We start from the raw sequence: 21,413 nt of genomic DNA on the forward strand, positions 1-21,413 counted from the left end.
GTAGAATCAAGCAGAAACCAACGAGAAACATGCATGAAAAGAAACAGGAAAGTTCAGTTATGCTACTAGTTTTCCTAACGTTGCTCACCTGCAAAATAAAATGCAATCGATTTCCAGGTCACGTCGCAGCCAGTTCGTTTTGGAGTTTTTGGAGTTGTTTCCCCCTAGTGGCTGAAAAATGTGTCGGTGCAACTTTGATGTTAGAATGAGTTTTATTTTTTCAACTAGCTGTTTTTGCAACAACGTACAGACAAAATGATCCAAGTGCTTATTATCATTTCAAGCAAACTAGTTGGTCGAAGTTGGCTAATAAATTATCAATGCAGGGGCCCCTTTAAGGACATACGGCATCTCGCTCTCTTTCATAAGCAAAAGTACAAACTTTAACTCTATTGTCCAAAGCAGTGGCGTGCACAGACTTTTTGAAGGGCAGGGGCGAAAAGGACTTCACTTGAGCACACGTTTTGGCTTCCAAGAGGGCACTTTAGCACGTGTTTTTCAACAATTGGGCCACGATGGGGGGCAGCCCCCCGTGCACACCACTGGTCCAAAGAGAAGTTAGCAGTTTCAGTTAGAAGTTACAAACAACACCACAAGAAACATAAAGCACCCCAATGTAAAAACAGTCCATCATGAATCAATATGCTTTTGTAGAAATATGAACGTATAATAAAATATACATATAGTATTAAAAGTAAAAGTAAAGCCAACAAACTGGCCTTTCAGTATGCCATATCATTTGATTACTGACACATTAACTTGCAAGCAGGATCATTTTTACTTAAATTGTATACTGTTGGGTAGTTTGGGTAGTGCCAAAACCTTTCTGATCCCCTGAATCAAAGTACTGCGTACCTGTGACCCATCACTGTAGGCAGACAGTGCTTCATGTACCCCTAACAGGTTGTTGCCTTACTGCAGACATGTGCAGTTCAACCAGAAAAGTAATAATAAACTTTATTTGTATAGCACATACAAGAAATGCACCTCAAAGTGCCTTACAGCAAAGCAATCACATGCACCAAGTGCTTCACATTAAAAAAAAAAACAGAATGAACAAAGAAAATTTCAGATTTAGGAATGCAGCTTGGTCGTAGTCCATTAAGGTCTTTGTATAGGAGGAGGAGGACCTTAAAATCAATTCTGAATGTAACAGAAAGTCTGTGCAGAGCAGCTAAAACTGGACTAATGTGCTCTCTGCTCTTGGTTAGGGTTAATAGCCGAGCTGCAGAGTTTTGAATGAGCTGAAGCCTCTGAATGGTTTACTTCAGGAGAGCATGTACTCGTGCCTGCTGCAGAGTATATGAGGTCAGGGACTGTTGGCAGGAGGTTTGCGTTGATTTCTGTGGGCTGAGTCTCTTGCGGTGATAATCGGGGACATGTCGCAGTTGACCCGCAGGACTTGGCACAGCCTCCTGCCTCTGGCTCGCCTCACGCCGGTGGTGGCCAGGCCTGACTCTATTAGGAGAATCCTCCCTTGTTTCTGGAGCAAGAGGCGGGCCTTTGGGAAGCAGGAATGCGCTGGAAGTTTTCCTGCCAGCTCCCCTTCATCACACGCTGAAGAGCGTCTCGACATGGACATGTGGCCGCTGGTGCTCCTGTTCGCGCAGCTCTGCTTCTGCTCCGGTTATGAAGGTAAGGAGCGACGAAGACCCGCGTTCACCTCCATGACACTGTTAACCCCGCAGGGACCGGAGGGCTCAAACAATGGACCAGTATATGTTCGGACCGGTGGAAAAGTGCGGGATCAGCGGTCCGAGGCTGGTTTGGATGAAGGCTTTGTGCTGGGAGAAGTTTGTTCGGTCACTTTTGGTGCGCGGTGCGTTTGAGGCTTCTTACCCGCACCGCTGCTTTCTGGTGAACCGCGTTTGTGTTTACGTGGAGGGGGAGGACAGCGGGGGGAGTGCAGTGTGCATCTGGGGGACGGAGCTCAGTCCGTGGCTCTTAGGAAAGCCCCGAAACTGCACTTAAAGTGTAATAATCTCTGACTTTTAGTGCTTCACCGGCTCATCAACTCTTTGAGTTAAACTAAGGCAATAGAGGACTCTCACTTCTTATGAGTGTTGGTCTGTCTGGAGGTATTTCCACTACTTTTACTGATGAGTTTCTGTCCTGTTGAGTAAACACACACACACACACACACACACACAGACGTAGAGCTACTGGTTCCAGCTCCTGTAATGTGAGAATCTGCTTTTTTTGCTTTGTTTCCCATCACTTTAATTGATTATCTTTAGGTTTTGGACAGTTGGTCGGATATAACAAGGCATTTGACAATGCCACCTAAGACTCAAAGCAAATGTGATGGATGTTTTTCCAACATTTTCTCACAGATAAAGAATTATTTTGCCAGATGAGTCAATGATTGAAATAATTGTGGGCTGCAGCCGTACACTGACGTATGGCTGCTAACGCAAGAAAACCTTCAGACTCTCCGGATAGATGGAGCCAGACAGAGCAGTGCCTGTAGCCTGCAGTGAGGAGCTGAAAGGACTTCAAAGACCAAGTTTGGACGGAGTAGTGTGTGTGTGTGTGTGTGTGCGTGTGGAGTCACAGTGGCTATGTGCCTGTAGATGGTTTGAGAGTGGCTCACCACTGCTGTATGATCATACAGGCTGAAACATGAATGCAAGCTGCAGAGCAGATTTACACTGACAGACTAAAAACTGCCTGTCGAGCTGACACTGAGGACTCTACTCTGTGCTTGTGTGTGTGTGTGAGTGTGTGAGGAGTTTATTTTACAGGGCTGTGTTTGTTCTGGTGGTCAGTTAGCCCATTTATCAGCTGAGTGTGCATGCCTCAGAATCAGGTGTCAGTGCACCAGAATGGCAAGTTTGAGCTACAGAGGTTTTTAAAGAAACTACTTTTCCACCTTTTGGACTCTTTCTGAACAATGGAAATCTTTAAGCTTGGCCTGTGTTCCACATCACTTCTCAGAGTTAAACCAGTCTACAGAGGTAATCGTAAAAGCCTGATCATTTTTTCCATGATGATTGTGGGGCAGATACATCCTCCACACACAGGGAGTAACTTGTGCCAGCAGGCAACATCACTGGAGAACAGTCACTCAGTCGTGTCTCTGCCAGAAAAATGAGCAACACACGCAGCAGCAAGGTGAATCGTGAAGAGTTACAAAGGAAAGCCTAAGAAACAATCATTAACTGTTAATTAATGAGTAACTAAGAAGTAGTTACTGATCAGAAGTGCTACTTCTAAATGGCTAAATGTGCGCAGTTGCTGGCTGCTAAACCTCGTCTGGTCAGAAAACAGGCGTCCGAGTGGAACATTTAGAGCTGTTTAATTCTGAATTACATCTAAACATACAGTGGATAATATATGTATGAACTATCATTAGTGTTCACATATCCAAAACCAACAGACACATTTGCAATAAATAAAATAAACTACTCTGAATGTAGTATTTTCCAATTAAGACGTGGGATATGAAGTTATTCAGGTTTTAGGAGCATTCTTTGGACCTATATACAGCGGTTTCAGTATATGCATTTCAGCTGGCATTTTCACTACAGTTTGGACACACGACGTCTTGCCTTGCTTTGCCTTTGCTTGCTCTGTTCTGTCAACAAACCAACCGTTTGCAAGGCTGGAGTAGAGATGCATGCACAAAAGAAAAGTCCACATTTCTGGTCGGAAGGAAAAACACACCTACTTGTAAACATTACAAAAGTTTTGGATGTCAACAGGTTTTTTTTTTTTTTGGATATGCACAAATATTGTTGCACCAGCCTTTTCAAGACTGAATGAATGAAAGAGGGAGGCTGTGTTCATTCATTGGTACATGCACGGCTGCATGTAAGCAGGAGTATTAGTGGACTATTCATCTTCATTAGCCATGTAAACAGCTCAGGAAAAATATTATCTTTTTCTGAATAAGTGCAAAAACAGTACAGTTTGTGCATGTGAACATAGTCACTGACACATTATAACCTTGTTGTTATGACGAACGTTTACTTATTAACACATCGATCAGACATGAAGCAATATTATCTTATATTTGAAGTTGTCACCATGTTCACCTGATGAATGTACCAATAACCACTCTCTTTTACCTCTGTTTTTGGTCTCCACCAACCCCTGAGGGAAAAATCTGGCTCTATAGCTGCTAATTTATCCATGTTTACCAGCTAGTTGCTAACTGTACCTGTTGTTTGGCGCTTATCGGGTAGCATACGGTGAGATCAGTGAGTGGGCTAGAAAGCCAAAACAATTAGCTAAAAAAGGCTACGGTGCATGTTGAGCTGAGGGGAACTGCAGAGTCAGGTGATAATTCATTGTTGATTTGTCACTATGAGTGATGCCTTTCACATTATGCGTAGTCATTTGATCCATGATCATTGGCAAAAATATTAATGCAGCTTTGCTCTATCAATCAAGCAGTGTGCAGCGATATGTTTCTAACTGTGAATCAGCGTACTGAACACTTTCTAAATGAATCATTCCAATTAAGTACTAATAAATAATTAAGTACACCAGAAGTTAATGAATGACACAAACCAGAGACAGCAAAAAGATTTTCAAATAGATATCGTTAATATTGAACAGCCATTATGATATGAATATTAATTCATAAATAAGTACTGTAAAACACACTAGATGCCAGCCAGATAATCCGTAAATACATAATAACATATATATATATATATATATATATATAATTCTATATATTGTGGAAGGCTATGGGTCCATCAGTGTAACTTGCATTTGTACCTCACTGCAAAGTGCTAATGGAGTTAAAAGCAGCAGCAGCAGTTTGTTCCTCAGGGTCGAAGCTGCTGACGTGATTAAGAAAGCAGCAGCAGACATGTTGGTATACAGTTCAAATGGGATGAAAATCATTAGCCCTCCAAAAGGAATTATGTAACTCTGTAATCATGGCGTGTCGAATTGAGCGATAAAGAAATGACATCCCATTTTATTTGCTGCTCTCTTGTGCTGTTAGCCTGTAGCAGTGCTTCAGCTTTTACTGGGACTGAGCTTCCATATAATGACAGTTTGTATTACAGGCCCGCAGAGAAAAGCTAATTGGAATATCAGACTCTGAAATTTGAAGCTTATTCACTCCCAGAGGTTTGTGAGGAAGACAAGCTTAACATTTTGACATCTGCTCTCGTCTCACTATGAACGCCTTTGGAGCAGGAGAGTTGAACAGGAACATGGTGGCTGGCTGCTGATCGCACCTCATCATGTTGACATATTTGTTAGATATGAATGCAGAGGAGTCTCAGATCACATATTATAGGACAAAATCAAGCATAGCCAATTTAACCCAAATGCAGAAGTGCAGTGGCTGCAGTTTGAGTCCAACCTGCGTTATCTATTGGCAAGACAGGTAACAGCTGCAACCGTTATGAAGGCAATTGGGAATGGTCACACATGCGAATGCAGGCAAATGACCATCACCAGCTAAAAGGCAAAATCATATCAAAGTTTACCAAAGTTGAACTCACCCTGAAGCAAAGATGTAAACCCTTAAGGATTAAAGATTTTTATTTCTGCTTGGCGTTTGTGAACAACAACATGTGTACAACAGATGCATATTTGTGTCTCTGTCTCTTGCCCTGCAGGCTATTTTATCAAAGAGATTACTTCATGTGGTTTTAAAGGCTTGTCCAGACTGCAGAATCTAAGGGTTTTATTTTAATTGAGCACATTTTCTGTTCAATACAGGGAGGCTTGCAGAGTTCACACACTGCTCTGATTGTCCTCACGTGTCCTCTGTCCTCCTGGACATTTTGGAAAGGGAAGACGTCCTAACCAAAAAATAGGACTATAAAAAGAAAAAAGTTCAGTTTATAAACCCAAGTTGTACTAGCCTTGCGACACAAGTTGAATTTCTGTGTGCTGTATTTCTGTTTGTGTAATTTGATATAGATTGGAGGCTAATGTGGCGCAATGATGTTCAGTCTAATTTTAGGATATTTATAATGGAGTTTTCCTCTCGCAGTTGGAGAGATATTGATGAAATGTTGGAACTGAGAGATGTACTCAGTTTTTCTCCTGTGCTTGTGGCAGGATTATCATTCATTGTTGATTTTATATCTAATTAGATTCATATCTGATCTACACGAGGTGTCTACAGTCATTTTCCGTCCTGTAATATATGTTGCTGCCTCTGTATCCGTAGTCATTGTCATTTTTGGTTGGTTGACTTGCTTTTTATTGTGGATATGAGTCTCTCAGGTTATATAGTGTGGTAAGGTAAATGCTACTAAATAGCTGTGTCTTTTTCTTGGCTTGTTAAAAAACATATGGAATATGTGACTTCTGTGTCTTCTGATAAAAATATACTGTAGGTGGCACAAGCATGAAAAAGTAAAACTTTACTGGTAGTAGTAACCAAAACTACTTGTGCTTTTACTGTCTCCTAATGGTGAAAGGGTGGTGCAGGCTGGCTTGTGTAGAACGACCAAATAGCGCCCCCTTGTGATAAATCTACGGCCTGCTAAACGTAAATGAGGGAGTTTGTGAGTAAGTTAAAGTTGTAATCCTTTTCAGTGACACCCGTGGTTCCTACTGGTAACAGCATGTGTGGTTTAATCCCACAGCAAACACTCCTTGAGTGGCTGCTTTGTGACAAATACAGCAGTGTTTACAGTGCAGCCAAACAAACCCACCCTGTCTTAATTAAGAATTCAATCAAAATCGTTGTCTGATTTCTCGACCACGGGTTCTACTCTTCATCTAATCGCTCATCACGGCTGCTAATTCTTCCTCCATTACTCCTTTGAAAAACTAAAAATGACCCACTGATGTAAAAATGGACACATTTTTTCATACCGTCACAGTTTGGGCTAACCGCAGTGATGAATAAGTTTGCGTTTATTGGGGCTATGTCGCAATAAAGCTATCCTGTGCTTCGCCAGTTGAATGCATTTAATTGCGAAGCAGCAGCAGATGAAAATATTCGCTATGCATCAGCGGTAACTTAATACACTGCGGATACGGCGTATAGAGAGTGAACAGTAAACAGTGAGGCTGTTACCATTGAGATAAAAATATGAGGGTTACATGTGTGCATAATTTCCAGTGAACACCTCGTGCATATGAAGGCAGCTTGAGTCCTAATTCAAAAATGGCTATTGCAAAAAAAAACAAAAACACAAATTCCTGAAAATCTCACATATTAGAACTTCAAAACTCGGATCCATGAGGTGATTTGTACATAACTGTTTGTGGCCACACCTGCCAGCCAATCAGATGCAAGTAGCTCCCCTTTGCCATGGTGTAAATTGTTGTATCCTGTTTGCTTGCAAGTTGTTGCAGAACTGCTAATCTTTCTGGCACTTGTGACTCTAACTAATGTTCACTTTGAAGGGCACACACACACACACACACACACACACACACACACACACACATACACACACACACCTGTAATTAGTTTTCCATACCTTTCTCTGCCTGCCTCCTTCCCCCCATTAAGAAGCAGACACTGAAGTTTTCCCATTAGACAGCTAAATCTGACTCACTCAGTATGTGGGTTTGCTCTGTACAATCCATGCTGTGTGATCTGACTGCTAAAACCTCAGAGTTTGTTGTGTGTGTGTGTGTGTGTGTGTGTGTGTGTGTGTGTGTGTGTGCATCCGTGTGTGTATTCGATGGCTTGTGGCATTTTGGTCCAGACAGCCTTTATTAAACTGACAGAAAAGCCATGATGAGGAATGGGGGACGGGATGCGAGATGTGCTCATAGTATCAGGTTCAATGACCAACATGCGACTGACATATGAAGCTGGAGGAGGGAGGAACACTCCTTTACTTGTGGATCCTGAACAGAGGACACATTCACACCGGGGTTCATAACATCCCAGAGCCAAGGTTGAACACTCCCTGTACTTTAACTCCTTCCTCACCCATTTCCTCTCTGTTCTCACTGCATCCTGACTTGCTCCCCTCATCCCTTCATCCTCTTTCCTAAAATAACCCTCCTTCTTCATCGCAATTCCCCTCACATTTGTCTTTCACTGGTGTCACTCAGCTGTGTCCTCCACCAGCTCTGCAGCCACCACAGAGAAGTGTTTCAGTTTGCCTTGGATGCTGCTGTTTTATGGTTAAAATATATTTTGCTCTGTTTGGGTGATCTGTTCACTGTAAAGCTGACTTAAAATGGTAAGTATGATCCAAGGGGAGCTGTTTTGGAACAAAAACTTTCAAAATAGTGTCACACTTTCCATTTCTACCAAACGTAGTTGGGGGCCATGGCGAACAAAAAAAACCCCACTGGACTGAGCAGAGTGAATCTTTGTGTTAAACAGATTCCCTTTTCCAAACCAGCTGGAAAAAAAGGATCTTTTGAGATTTGTTCCCTGTGCATGTGGTCTCTAAAAGATCCGTATCTCCCCCAGAGTCTGGTTCAAATGAAGAAGTTAAGCAATATTTTTAAGCCTGTTCTTGGTGCTGCAGTAAAAAGGCCCCACAGGTCAGCCCAGGACAATGCTTTCAAACATTGCCTAACACCTTGGATGCAACTCTGTTCGTCTTATTAGTTGCTTTTTGTTCTGTTCTTTCATCCCCAGGGTCAGGACAGTATGCCTACGGAGATGACGAGGACTGGCATTCTCGTAGATATAGAGGTGACTACTACATGCTGAGTTTGACACCGTCAATACATTCATACAGTACATACGTTCTGAAAAGTGACACACATTTAAAATCAGAAAATGCTAATGTGGAGATCAAAGTAAATATGCTTCCTGAATCATCATGCAGACCAACAGCTCTTTGGGAGTTTAGTGAGTTCTTTTAATCAATAAATTGGAGTAAAACCATAACGTTTTCTCTGCCTGAGTTCAAACACACACCTCTGACCTATGATTCTCTGTTGCTTCAGGTCTGATAGCTACTATAACTCACTAGCTAACGGTCAAATCTGTAGTAAGTTGTCTCAAATCACATATCAATTAATTCATTTATACACAAGTTTAACTTGTCATTGAAAGTATTGTAATGTTTTACTGGAAGAGAGAGAGGAGGAGTTTTATATCTGTTTGACATATATTTTAAAAACACACCTTTGCCCTGTGATCCAGCTCTGTTAGCTGCTTCAGGTCTGCTAGCTGCTATAACTCACAAGCTAACGGTGGATTGTGTAGCTCGTGCAGAAAAAGTAATTGAATTGAACAGATTTATGTAGTTCAAGATGTGTCATCAGAATAGTTTAATGTTTTACAGGCAGGGAGGGATTGATGTAACACTCAAAAATGATTATTTGGACATATGTTTTAAACACACACCTCTGCTCCATGATACTGCGCTGTTAGCTGCTATAGGTCTGCTAGCCACTAGCTAACTCGCCAAATTCAAGATGTGTCATCAAAAATATTTTAATGTCTTACAGGCAGAGAAAAGGCAGATTTTTTTTTGACATATTTTTGGATTAGAACAACAGACATATTAACACAGGATTAGAATTACAAATAAATATGTTTATAGTTCACTGTGTCTTTAAAGAGGCAGAATTCATGGGCAGCTCGTTCAGCCACTTCTGTAAACTGACTCAGTTACGTCAAAGTAGCTTCCAGCTTTGAATTCGGGGTCAGTTAGACATGGAACATTATTGTTCAGGCCAAACCAAACTCTCCCCTCGCGTAAAGCTCAAATGTAGTATTATTTTCTCTTACTCAGTGGTTGTGGAGATTGTCAGCCAACACACACACACACACATACAGAGAGAGAGAGTGTAATACTCATTTTATTCCAACTGGAAATTAGCCTGAACTGGTGTGTATTCCTCTCTCCAAGTGTGTGCATGTGTGTGCATGTTGGCCCATGGGGCCGACTGATTGTCCTGAGCCAGCAGGAAATAAACGGCAGATTTTGATTTCCCTGTAATAAAAACCTTGTGGCCCCTCAAACTTGGCATCCATGAAGGAATTCTTACACAAGCTTGTAGAGATGGGTAGGTATTCACCATGGGGGAGGAGAGCTGAAAGCAGTTGTCCGATCTTAAAGGACTAATTCGACATTTTGGGAAATGCACTTACTCGCTCCCTTGATGAGAGTTAGATGAGAAGATCAATACTACCCTCATATTTGTACAATCAAATATGTAGCCATATGTAGCTTAGAATTAAGACTGAAAACAGGGGAAACCACTTGCATGACTCAGTCCAATTAAGGTAGCATAAATACACCTAACAGCACTTCTAAAGATCTTGAAGATCACTATTTAAATATTATATTCTGTTACTTTAATCCAGAAAGTAATCAATATGGACCCAGCCCATATCTTCAACTGGTGGCCCGCAGGTCACATCCAGCCTGACACAGCTTCCCACCCTATATTAAGAAATGTTCGCGTCTAACAATACTCACCAGTGAAAGAGGTCCAGTCTGTCCTGAGAATGATCGTCGATTAGTTTGCAAACTCCTGGCAACAAGCCGAAAAGTCCATAATTTGTGGTTCGCCGGTTTTACAGAAATGGATACAGCAACGGTCTCACAGAGACTCAATAAGCTTGTCTGTTAGATGCAAGAGGCGTCACGCAACTGCATTGAGTCTGAAACTGAAATAGCTGATGCTTAAAGTCAATAGTGTGATAAGCATCAATAAAGAGCTGCGCCCTCAACACAGACCTTTATCTGTATGGAAATTTTCACTCACACATTCTGAAACTCAAGCGCTCTCTCCACACATCATTATCTGTCTTTTCCTCAAGTGAGACTATCTTCTTTGCCTCATGAGACACAGTTGGATTATGGGGAGTCGCAGATAAGGTAATGAGAAATCCACCGTATCTGTCTGAACTCAGATGATGGGTGGGTTTTCACATTTTCACACCTATGATTAAGGAAGTCTTTCTGACGTTTTATAGTCTTCAGGTAAGTGCTTATTATTGAAAACTGACACTGATAACAGTCTGTCCCACTCCAAGGCCGCACCATAAAAAACATATAATTGCCTCAGTGCGATGAAGAAAAGGTCAGTGCAGCTGACTTTCCTCCATTTGCAGGGACACCGTGGTGCGCGCCTATTAAGGTGAAACATGGTGACGTGAGCTGTCGCACACCCAGAGGAGAACACTACAGGAATGTGATGGGGACACGCTGCAAAATCCGCTGCAAGCAGGGATACGAGACCCAGAGCTCAGAGGTGGTGTGTATGGCCAGCAAACATTGGTCGTCTAACTACGCCTGTCGAGGTAAGAAATGATATCCGTCTGGTCACACACACACACACACACACACACACACACACACACCTGTCCTCCAGTACTCATAAGCATAAGTATTAACATACACACATGCATTCATGCATTCATCCACACACCTGCAAACTAGGTGGATTCCTCATAATGGTTTTTACATTTTTGAGCAAGTTCATTCTTGGCCCGAGTCCACTCGTTAACTTTTCTCCACAGCTTTGAACCACCTCTCACTAGGAGGGAATTTATGTTGTTGTTATGGATATTCTCCACTCAGATCAGTTTCTTCTCCCTGAAGTCGAATCCTTGGCAGAGTGTAAAATCCTCTTTGAAAACAGTATTTAAATCACTTCAGGATACTAATGTAAAATTAGTGCTACTACTACTGCCCTTAAGGTGTGGTTATGCTGTAAAATGCTAGTAGGTGCTATGTAATTTAAAACATTGCAAGACTTATTCTTATTGAAAAGACCGGCAATGGGAGGATGAGTTTGGATAAAAAACCAAGAAAGACCAGCACACTATATTATTAAATATATGCATCAGGTCCATGAGCCAAATTTAACAGAGCAAATTATTCCTTTACTCAAAGCGAGTCTTCCATCAACACTGAGCTCTCTCTCTGACAGAGATCCGCTGTCCCAAGCTGAGCATGCCCGCTAATGGCGGCTACAAGTGTTCGGACGGCTCCTACTTCAACTCTCGCTGTGAGTTTTTCTGCTCCCCTGGATTTAGTCTAAAGGGCCAGAAGACGGCAACGTGCCAGCACAGCAAGGTGTGGAGCGCCGGAGTCCCCACCTGCGTAGGTAAGACTGTGTTGTGTTGTTGTTTTATGCACAATTTCATCTGCCACAGAAGTGGAGCCTGCAGACTGCTTAGCTGCACTGTAGAAACCTATGTAACTGGTAATTTACCTGCTTAGGGCATAATGCCAGCTGTAGACTTACTCCTCATAATGAAAGGTTATATGAGTGCTGTTGGAAAAAAACAGCCCTGTAGAGCTGTACATAGTATACACAGACACACACACAAACACACACTGTGGTTTGTCTCTCGTCACCAGAAAATTCTAAATGCTTTTCACGTCGTTGCAGCCCGAGTCTGATCCTGAAAGCGACTCGACTGTTTTTCATGAAAAGCTGAGCTACAAGGCCTGCACTTAGGGGATCATGTAAAGGGCTGAATAGTCTTGCAGCCTTGGTAACAGTAGACAATCACAGGGTTTGTATGTATACACGCTCACTAAGATCTCACTGCATCACAGCCATCACGTCCTAACAATGCTGTTCGTGAAGTATCATTGAAACTATTGCAACTGTTTGGAAGGACAGATTCAGCCTCATGCTTCCTCTAAGTATGGATTCACCTTACTTTTTTTGCTGTCACCTTTAAAATGTGTTTCAACTCTTGAAACCAACTCTCTGTCTTTATCATTAAACCTTGAATACTGTGGGAGGTTGAAAAGTCCACATGGTTTTGTTGGAAATTGGTGGTACGGGAATGTAGTGTGGAGGGAGCTGCTATATTTTCGAATAGCTATGATCAACGGGTCACTTTCTTTTGTATATTAAGTTTTTTTTAAAAAGGTCAGTCTGCAATTGGCCGTTTGCTAAATCCCTCCCCCAATTGAATGATTGTCCAATAATAGCTTAGCAACCATAACAAGGATGGGCAGGTGTCAAGCTTTGGATTTCTTTGTACATTAAAATGATGTGCCAGCTGTCTAAGCTCCAATAGTTAGCATTTCTTGCTAACTATCTTACAGCCTACGGTAGCAACCTAGCATTACTTCCAAGGCAAAGGTGCATTTCATTAACTTGTTTGTGTGGTTACAGAACTAAAACATCCATTGTGTAGCATTTCCTTACTGATGCTATCAGTGTTTAGCCTAACATTAGCATCTCTGTCCCAATCTCTATTGTTTTTGGGCAGGTTTACACTTGAGCAACCTTAGCAAACATTACCCCAGATAGCATTATGTTTGCCAAACTCTGTTATCACTACCCTGATATGTTTTTACGTATCATAGCTACAATACCAGGACTAACTCGCTCTACACTACGATGCTGACTGGAAATAATAAAAGGTCCGCTGGTGACAGCGTTTTCATGCAGCACACGGAGCTAGCGTTAGCGTAATTAGCTAGCTAGCTACAGGAGACCAAATCTGTTTTGTATGTTTTTAATTGTCATTTCAACTGGCAAAATGGACAGTCACTGACTAGAAATGAGAGGCTGCCTTTATCTACATCTGTCTAAAATCAAAAAGTGATAACTGCCACCATTATTATTGTAAACTGCTGCGTAAGAGCGGCAACTATGGACGGGGCTTAGTGAGCCGTCAGTTGCTACACTTCTTGCTTTGGCCACCACATTTCCTGTCTTATCTTTGGCCTGTGTAGTAATATGGATGTGATTTTCTCTCTCTCTCTCTCTATAGATATGGATCCTCCAAAAATCAATTGTCCTAAAGTGAAGGATAAATGGGCGGAGCCAGGAAAACTGACAGCGAGGGTGAGCTGGGACACACCTGAGGGTGTAGACACTGCAGACGGCATCCTCACAGAGTCAGTCTCATCTCCACTACCCTTTTAAGCTTTTCTTCTGTTTCGCTTCAGTGCATTCAGTCTGTTTTGGTCCTTTCCGTTGTCCCACTCTGAACGGGGAGATCACAGTGAATGATTAAAACGGAACCGCTCTTTTGCAGTGTCATCCTGAAAGGGAAACCTTCAAAATCAGACTTCCCAGAGGGGCTCCATAAGATGTCCTACACTGTGTTTGACCGTGCAGGGAACAAAGGATCCTGCCGCTTCACTGTCAGAGTGCGAGGTGAGCTTCTAAAAGCAGAGTAAGAGTCAGACGCTTCTTGATGATCTGTGTGGAGCAGGATTTTCTGTAAAGCTTTATTTTATGGGTTATTTCCAAGAAGTCTCCTAGAGCATGCTGGGTAATTTGGCTCTAATAATGGAAAAAAATAGAGGCTGTGTTCAATTGTTACACTTCTAATTATGTCATATTAATTGCTAGTTTAGCCTACATATCTTTTAATCTGTCAGCAGGTCAACTGGATTTGCAAAAATATGTCTTCAGGCAGAAGAACAGTTTAACATTTCAAGTATAAATTAACATTTACTTTGGGTTTAAATGTAGCTCTTCTCTCCAGAAACCAAATTATACTTCTATTTCCTTATTATTGGTGGGATGTACCAAATTTTCTGACCTTAACTGATATCTATAAGAAACTGTTTTATTGCAAGGTCAGAGGTCGATCCTTTGAGTCGCCAGCAGCTGCTCATTTTCCTCGAATGAGACTGTCCTGTCCCACAGAGACAAAGTGAGTAGTGTGATAAGTATCAATAAAGAGCTGCACTCTCAACACACACCCTTTTCTGTGTAGAGAGGTTCACACACACGTCCTGAATCTTAAGTGTGTCCGGGTGGCCTTTGTCTGCCTGTTAAGTCAATAATGTCCAAGTTCAGAGTATCTGAGGTAAGAGTACAAGTTCTGACATAGATAAGTAATAAAGGAAAAGATATCCATATAACTTGTATTGTTTGTGATTAACAACAACATTATTTTGTCAGTTAATTCCAATATTTGGTCCGTCATCTTGCAGGGGCTTTTTTCATTGGTTCATTTCATGTGATCTACTCACCAATGATATACAAGGTGGTCATGTGATTTTTTTTCCTGATTTAACAAGTTGTCAGAGCCTATGAAATGAGGCGGGTATCCTTAAGTTGTATTCGGTGTAGAAATGCAATTTACAGAGTATCAAGCCTGGGAATGTGGACACACCTAAAGTCTTAATAATAAAGAAGCGTGAGCTTGATCCTTCAAGGCATGAGATTCAAGTGGGGTATATATTTTTACCCGACTCTCTTAATGACCAAATTGTTCTTATATTTATCCAGATATTGATGTTATTTTACCATATTAGATATGAAAGTGTCCTCATTGTTTGCTATTATTGCTGTTATATTTCCTTTACTATGCCATCCATTGATTATTTCTGGAAATTACAGGTTGCTTTTTATTAATACTTAAGATATTACACATAGACACAATGGCTTGCTGTTCTTATGCAACTTATTACCTAAAATCTGCCTAAAACTTAAACATATATTCTCCCAAAATATGTAAATCTACTCACATGACCGGAGGATGGTCAGCATTCATCTGCCCACACAATCTCAAACACTGCTGTGAGGAATTTGTCTATATTTCACCTGATGTGATGAAACAAGACTACAAATATGCGAGCAGTATGGTGAGGTTGCATTTAAGCACAGCAGTACTTTGAGCTAAATGCTAACATCGCCGTGCTAGTTTCAGCAGGCTAACTGGCTCAAAGACAATGCTAACATGCTGAGGCTAAGCAGGTGTAATTTTTGCTTTGGACATGATATTGCATGGTAAAGTTAGCTAATTAGCCCTAAACACAGAGCACAGCTGAGGCTGATGAAAATGGCATCAGTTCTACAGGCATTTGGTCATAAACAAGATTGGGCAAATTGAAACTTTGACCTGATGGTGGTGCTAATTGGAAAGTTAGTAAATCTCCAGGAAATTACCATTCCACAGTTGTTGAGATATATAAGTGAAGTGGTGGACCGGCAGTCAGACTGACCAACCAGCTGACTTTGCCATCCCCAGCTAACATGGCTAATAACAAATAAAATTCATCCAACCAAAATCCCTTCATTTCTTAGAATTTGTAGCAGTGCACACACACAGAATGTCTCTTTCTGCTTGTCATGTTTCCTGGCATTTCCTCTCTTTCTGTGTAGTGCGCCGCTGCAGCCCACTGTTTCCCCCAGACAACGGTTATATGAAGTGTGACAGTGACGGAGACAACTACGGGGCAACCTGTGACTTCACCTGCACCGGCGGCTATGAGCTGCGGGGCAGCGCTGCCAGAGTGTGTCAGTACGGACTCACCTGGTCTGGCACTGACACAAACTGTGCAGGTATGTCCCGCATGTAGATAAGCACACACACATACACAAACACAACAATCTTCTATTTTTTAAACTCATTTTTCAGTTTCACTGTGTCTATTGGTCTAAGACATTTCTAATGAGTGGGTGCCATTTTTTCAAATAGTTTTGCCCATAGGTTTCAGTCTGTAAGTATTTTTTTACAATTCATACTCTTTCTTCAGTTTGCTTGCCCTTTATCTTGTGGAAAGTGCACATAGTATTAATATCTACAGTCTTCGGGGGGTACTTCCAGTACTGCTGCTTTGTGGTTCATTTGTAAGGAGATCGTCAAGAAGAAAAACTTTTGCCCAAAAGTTCAGTCAACTTGGGACACAACCAAAAAACATGAATATTTTGAAGATAGTTCTCCGCTCTCCCGCCACACTGTTAATTCCAGTTTCTGTTTGGGGTTAAAGAATGTCTTTTTATAATTTTCCATTGTTATTTGCAGTGATGACATAGACGTTCTTATATATTTATTTCCATTCAGTGTTGCCAGATTGGGCCGTTTTCCACCCCCGCTGCTTTTTATTTGATTTGGCAGGTAGAACTGGTTTTGGGTGGCTTGTGATAGTTTGGGCTGCTTTTTCTACCATTTGGGTTGTTTTTCCCTGATTAACATTTAGATGGTATTCCAATGAATTCTTCTCCTCTTCTCCAATTAGTATCACTGAGTTTTACAGGGTGCTGAGTTCAATAGGCTCAACATGCAGTGACTGATGTGTCATTTAATTTTGTTATAACTAACCTTTTTTTCCTTTTCACATTATTATTTGGTTAGCTCTGGGATAAAATCCTTCAAATGTGCACATCTGTTCATATAAGTAAAGACTTTTACAGTTAAATAAAAGACTTGGAGATCATTTTGCACATGTTATATGGAAGATAAAAGAACTGGGCTACTTTTATGGTGATTGGGCAGGTTTGAGGCTCTGATTGGGCTACTTGGTGTCAATTCTAGCAACAGTTTCCATGTTTCATTCTGTTCTCTGTGCTCAGACTCAGACTTTATTTGAAATTTGCATTGTGCTGTCTTGTGCCATAGTAGCAATAAACACAACAGCGTTATGTAAAGTTTGCCAACCTGCACTAAACTGGTTCCATGTGAGAAGCTCAGTGGAGGAGAAAATTGTTCCCTCTGCTATCCATCGATCAGAAAAATCAATACTGGACGCCTCTCCATTCAATGTGTGTGTCTACTTGCAACTTTTGTGAACAGACCATCAGCAATTTATATTTGGTTCCATCTGCTCAACAGCCCTAAAGAATCAAACTATGCAGTGTTGCACTATAATACAGTGTTGTATTAAGTCTTGTACTCTTGCACTGTGTGTCATATGCTGTCACATCACCTATTTGTTTCATGTCATCGCAGCCATGAACATTAACGTGGGAGTGCGAACGGCTGCTGCACTGCTGGACCAGTTCTATGAGAAGCGACGGCTCCTCATTATCTCGGCCCCGACGGCTGCCAATCATAATTACCGCTTCCAGATGACTAACTTGCAGGTGAGGCATGACTCACAGGAAGAAGATGAGAACATGTGAGTCGCTGGAGTGATAAGCGATCGAAGTCAGTACTCCATTGTGTCTCCGCTGTTGCTCACAAACAGGACTGCGGTGCGTTCGGTGTTCTTTCTCGCTTAGCTGCCTAAGTGGGACAAAGCGGTGAGACAAATAAAAGGGGGAGCGGGGTGGGTGTCCAGATGAACAGAAAACGTCCAGGCAATGAATAAACGATACTGACCGATACTGACACCGGCTTTGATAGGCTATTCTGGGGCTGGATGCTTCCCTGGCTTGTCAGAAACCATTAAGTCAGAGCTGTCAGGACCTTTCATAGTGTCGGGATTATCAGATGAAAGACAAGATTGTGTTAAAGTTGTGAACAACCAGAGTGATCAGCCCTGGCAGGTAGTTATCGGGAGTTGTTTATGTTGTTCAGAACTGAATTGATCAGCCAATTAAAAAATCTATTTCCTTAAAGTAACATAGAAAAAATGGTACTGTAGCAAGATCAAAATATGAACTGAGTGTCTTGCGGTTACTGTGGCAGATTTTATTTTCTCTTGTTTTTGTTATAAACCAAAGTAACTTGTAAAGAGGACTGTTTTTATGATCAGCACACTCTGGAAACAATGAAGTCTGTCTCTGTGCCGTGTGTGACAAGGCTGCACATCAGTGATTCACAGCCACGGGTATGTGGTTTCCAGGGGGCACTTCTGGAAATACCGTGGAGCAGCTCAGCTAATTTGACAAGACAAATATTAGGATTTGGTGTAAACATATATCCACATACTGCATTTGTGTTCGTCTGAAACTCAGATTTTAGGTGAGCACAGAGAGACTTTGCCCCTTCAGCAGATGAATGTGAAAACTGTCTTATAGTGTCAAACTCTGTGTGTTCGTCATTCTGCACAGTGAAGCTCAAATATCACAGTAATATAATCTGTGCTCAGTTTTCTTTGTTCTGCACATGAATCCATAACAGCTATAAAACAACAAACGTTATAGATCACTCTCTCTGTATGCTTCTCTTTTATGGGAACAGCACGCTCAGTGTGGACTGGACCTGAGGCACGTGACAGTAATTGAGCTGGTTGGGACTTATCCTGCACAGATTGGCCGCATTCGACACACGCTGCTGCCCCCAGGACTGGCCCTGCAGCTCAGGTACTCACACAGCGCACACAAACACATGCACACACCTGCACACGTGTCTTTTGCCCTGTTCAAACCTGGCATTAATGTGTCTTGGGTGATCCGATCCTCTAACAACAGGTACCAGTGCACCGAAGAGGCACTGAGATCTGATTGCTCAGACCACATTTGGAGGTGGTCTGGGCCTCATGTGGCTACATTTTTTTTGCAGTGTGTATGCTAATGTGTCCTGGGCCACATCAAAGGACCACCTCCTCTACTGACGTACTCTGAAACTTCAAGAAGAGGCCAGAAGAACAGGAAAACAAGATTGTCCTGAAACAGGCTCTCTGATTTCCATTTGTTTCACTGTTCGGGCTCTCTTACCTTTCAGATAAGCAGCAGATGTTTGTGAACGAACTAGTAACTGGAACATCCCCAGACTCCCTTAAAAATTGATTACAAAAAGGTTTGAGGAGAAACTTAATAAAGCTTGTGAAATGGCTGTGGCACATTTTAAATCACTACATGCCCTCTAGTAAATTTGGCTTTAAATACCAGATATAAGTTGTTTCTTTTTTTTCTTTTTTTTTACAAGGACAGTTTTACAGTTTGTCGTGGCTTCACTGTACCAGCTTGTTCAAACACACTGACACAACTGGTCTGACCATTTCTGCCATTTCTTTATGAGAGAAGACCAGATTTAATTGACTGTTAATGTGTCAATTTTTTACAAATACAGCTCCTTTTATGTTGCCCCAGACTCCCTTACAAAAACTGCATAATTTTGTGAGTACTATTGGGCCGCTTTTGGTTTTTGCAAGCGTGCGTATTTTTGCACGTATCGTCGAGCAGGGAAGTGAGATGTGATGTTGTCACTTGAGACACATCAGGTGTGAACTGACGTACTTAGCGGATGGTAAATAGACTGCATTTATATAGTGCTTTTATAGATGTAGATGTCACATTCACACACAGCCGGGGATCGAACCTCCAATCTTCTGATTGGTGGACGACCTGCTCTACCTCCTGAGCATGCCCAAGAGACATGTTAGTGGTGTAAACAGGACCTTTCACCCATTCCTGCCGCCTATTGAGCTGATGTATGTTTCCCAGGTTACTGCTCCAGATTCCTCAAAGGTCTTTCCAGATGGTGCTGGTGGACAAGCAGGGCATGGACAAGCAACGCTACCCGTTCCCGATCACAGCGGCTGAATTATTCACCACCATCGACACTTTCCCCCTCCGCAAGGATGAGATGGTGCTGCAGCAGGAAGCGGGCCAGACCTGTCAATCATAAAACCACGGACTCTCAGCCATCTTTGATCCTTTTCCTCCTTGGTCTCAGCAAACAAAACCTACTCAGATCTTCTGTTTCTATCCACATGCCACACACTCCTACCTGAACTCATTCAGTCCTGTATCCAGGTGTGAGTGCGTTTGTTTGTGTGTGTATGTATGTGTGTGTGTGTGTGTGCCATCAAAGATCGAGATGTCAGTCATGGCGCTGATCTGAAGCGAGATTTATTAAAAGACGGTACTAAATGGAATGGGTCATACAGTACATTACAATCATATTGATTCCTGTGTCTTGTCAGTCTGTATGTTTTATTATTATTTTCAAAGCAGAAATATGTTTTACTATTTTGTACAAAAAGTCTTTTTACTGTATGAACTGGAAAACTCTTCACCTGTCTAATATTTATGTCTCACGTCTCATACAGTGATGTTTTCTGACACTCTCTGGAATACTGTGTGTGTGCAGGACAGGACAGTGATTCTGCTCTGTTAGTACACTGTACACGTATGTCTGAATTTACAAGACACTGATTAAATAAGTGTATCATTAAGGATGTGATCTTCACTGTGTCAGTGTGAGTGCAAAAGACACGCAGGATTATCTGAAGACAAGTCAAGAGGAAACGGAAGACGGAGGAATGGATGGGCTGCGAAAACCGTCATACTGGTAACGTCATACACAACACACAGACAGGGAGTGGTGTCAAATGATCTTCTTTTTTCCTTCTTTTATGATAATAACATTTATTTTTACTGGAAAGACACTTGTTTCACTGGTCCAAAGAGAGAGTGGAGTGCTTAATGGTCTAATCTTGGGATGTACTCACAGTGCTCTTAAAGAAAAAGCACTGAAATCTTCAAATGTGCCGAAGAGCAAATTTCAGGCACTCTAAGGCAGAGAAGCAGAATTTATTGTGGGTTTTTGATCAGATATTGGTTACGTGGCTTGTTCATGAAGTAGAAAAGCTTGGCAGATCTTTGGCAAGGATACAAATCAGGAGATAATACATGAGCCTGACCTTAATTCATTCACAGGTGTGCCCTGATTGGATGATTGGGACAACAGGTGGAAGATAATGAGAGTCGTTCAAAACTCACACACCAAAACATTTACAGCAAAAACGGAAAATAAGGGCAAATAAATGTTTCTCAAGAAGTGCCAGTTACCTCATTCAGGCCTTGAAAGAACATTTTTAATGCATGTTTGTGTTCAGAGATTTTTACATGTCACACAACAACAGTTCAATTTATACTTTAAGAGCTTTTTAGACAAAAAAGTGGATGGATGGATGGTTTTGGTATTATGTCATAAATTTTTTGTCAAAAAG

The 21,413-nt window shown here is 41.7% G+C and overlaps 1 protein-coding gene across 1 annotated transcript; it reads left to right on the forward strand.

Annotated features, from left to right (window-relative positions):
* Positions 1–1,533: 1,533 nt before the first annotated feature.
* On the forward strand, positions 1,534–20,574 carry srpx (sushi-repeat containing protein X-linked). The gene is made up of 10 exons (XM_041951194.1): positions 1,534–1,635; positions 8,537–8,593; positions 10,973–11,161; positions 11,794–11,970; positions 13,604–13,730; positions 13,871–13,992; positions 15,955–16,134; positions 17,522–17,655; positions 18,698–18,819; positions 19,903–20,574. Exons 1-10 carry the CDS (start codon positions 1,575–1,577, stop codon positions 20,084–20,086), a joined length of 1,353 nt encoding a protein of 450 aa, XP_041807128.1. The 5' UTR covers positions 1,534–1,574; the 3' UTR covers positions 20,087–20,574.
* Positions 20,575–21,413: the final 839 nt, after the last annotated feature.

Source organism: Chelmon rostratus, chromosome 13 (assembly GCF_017976325.1).
Source record: "Chelmon rostratus isolate fCheRos1 chromosome 13, fCheRos1.pri, whole genome shotgun sequence".
NCBI lineage: Eukaryota > Metazoa > Chordata > Actinopteri > Chaetodontiformes > Chaetodontidae > Chelmon > Chelmon rostratus.

What these genes read in the sequence shown, in the direction of transcription:
- srpx (XM_041951194.1), top strand. Translation starts at nt 1,575, where the DNA reads ATGGACATGTGGCCGCTGGTGCTCCTGTTCGCGCAGCTCTGCTTCTGC. An exon ending in GTCTAACTACGCCTGTCGAG is followed by an intron (nt 11,162 to 11,793) that starts GTAAGAAATGAT and finishes TCTCTCTGACAG; the next exon opens with AGATCCGCTGTCCCAAGCTG. An exon ending in CGGAGTCCCCACCTGCGTAG is followed by an intron (nt 11,971 to 13,603) that starts GTAAGACTGTGT and finishes CTCTCTCTATAG; the next exon opens with ATATGGATCCTCCAAAAATC.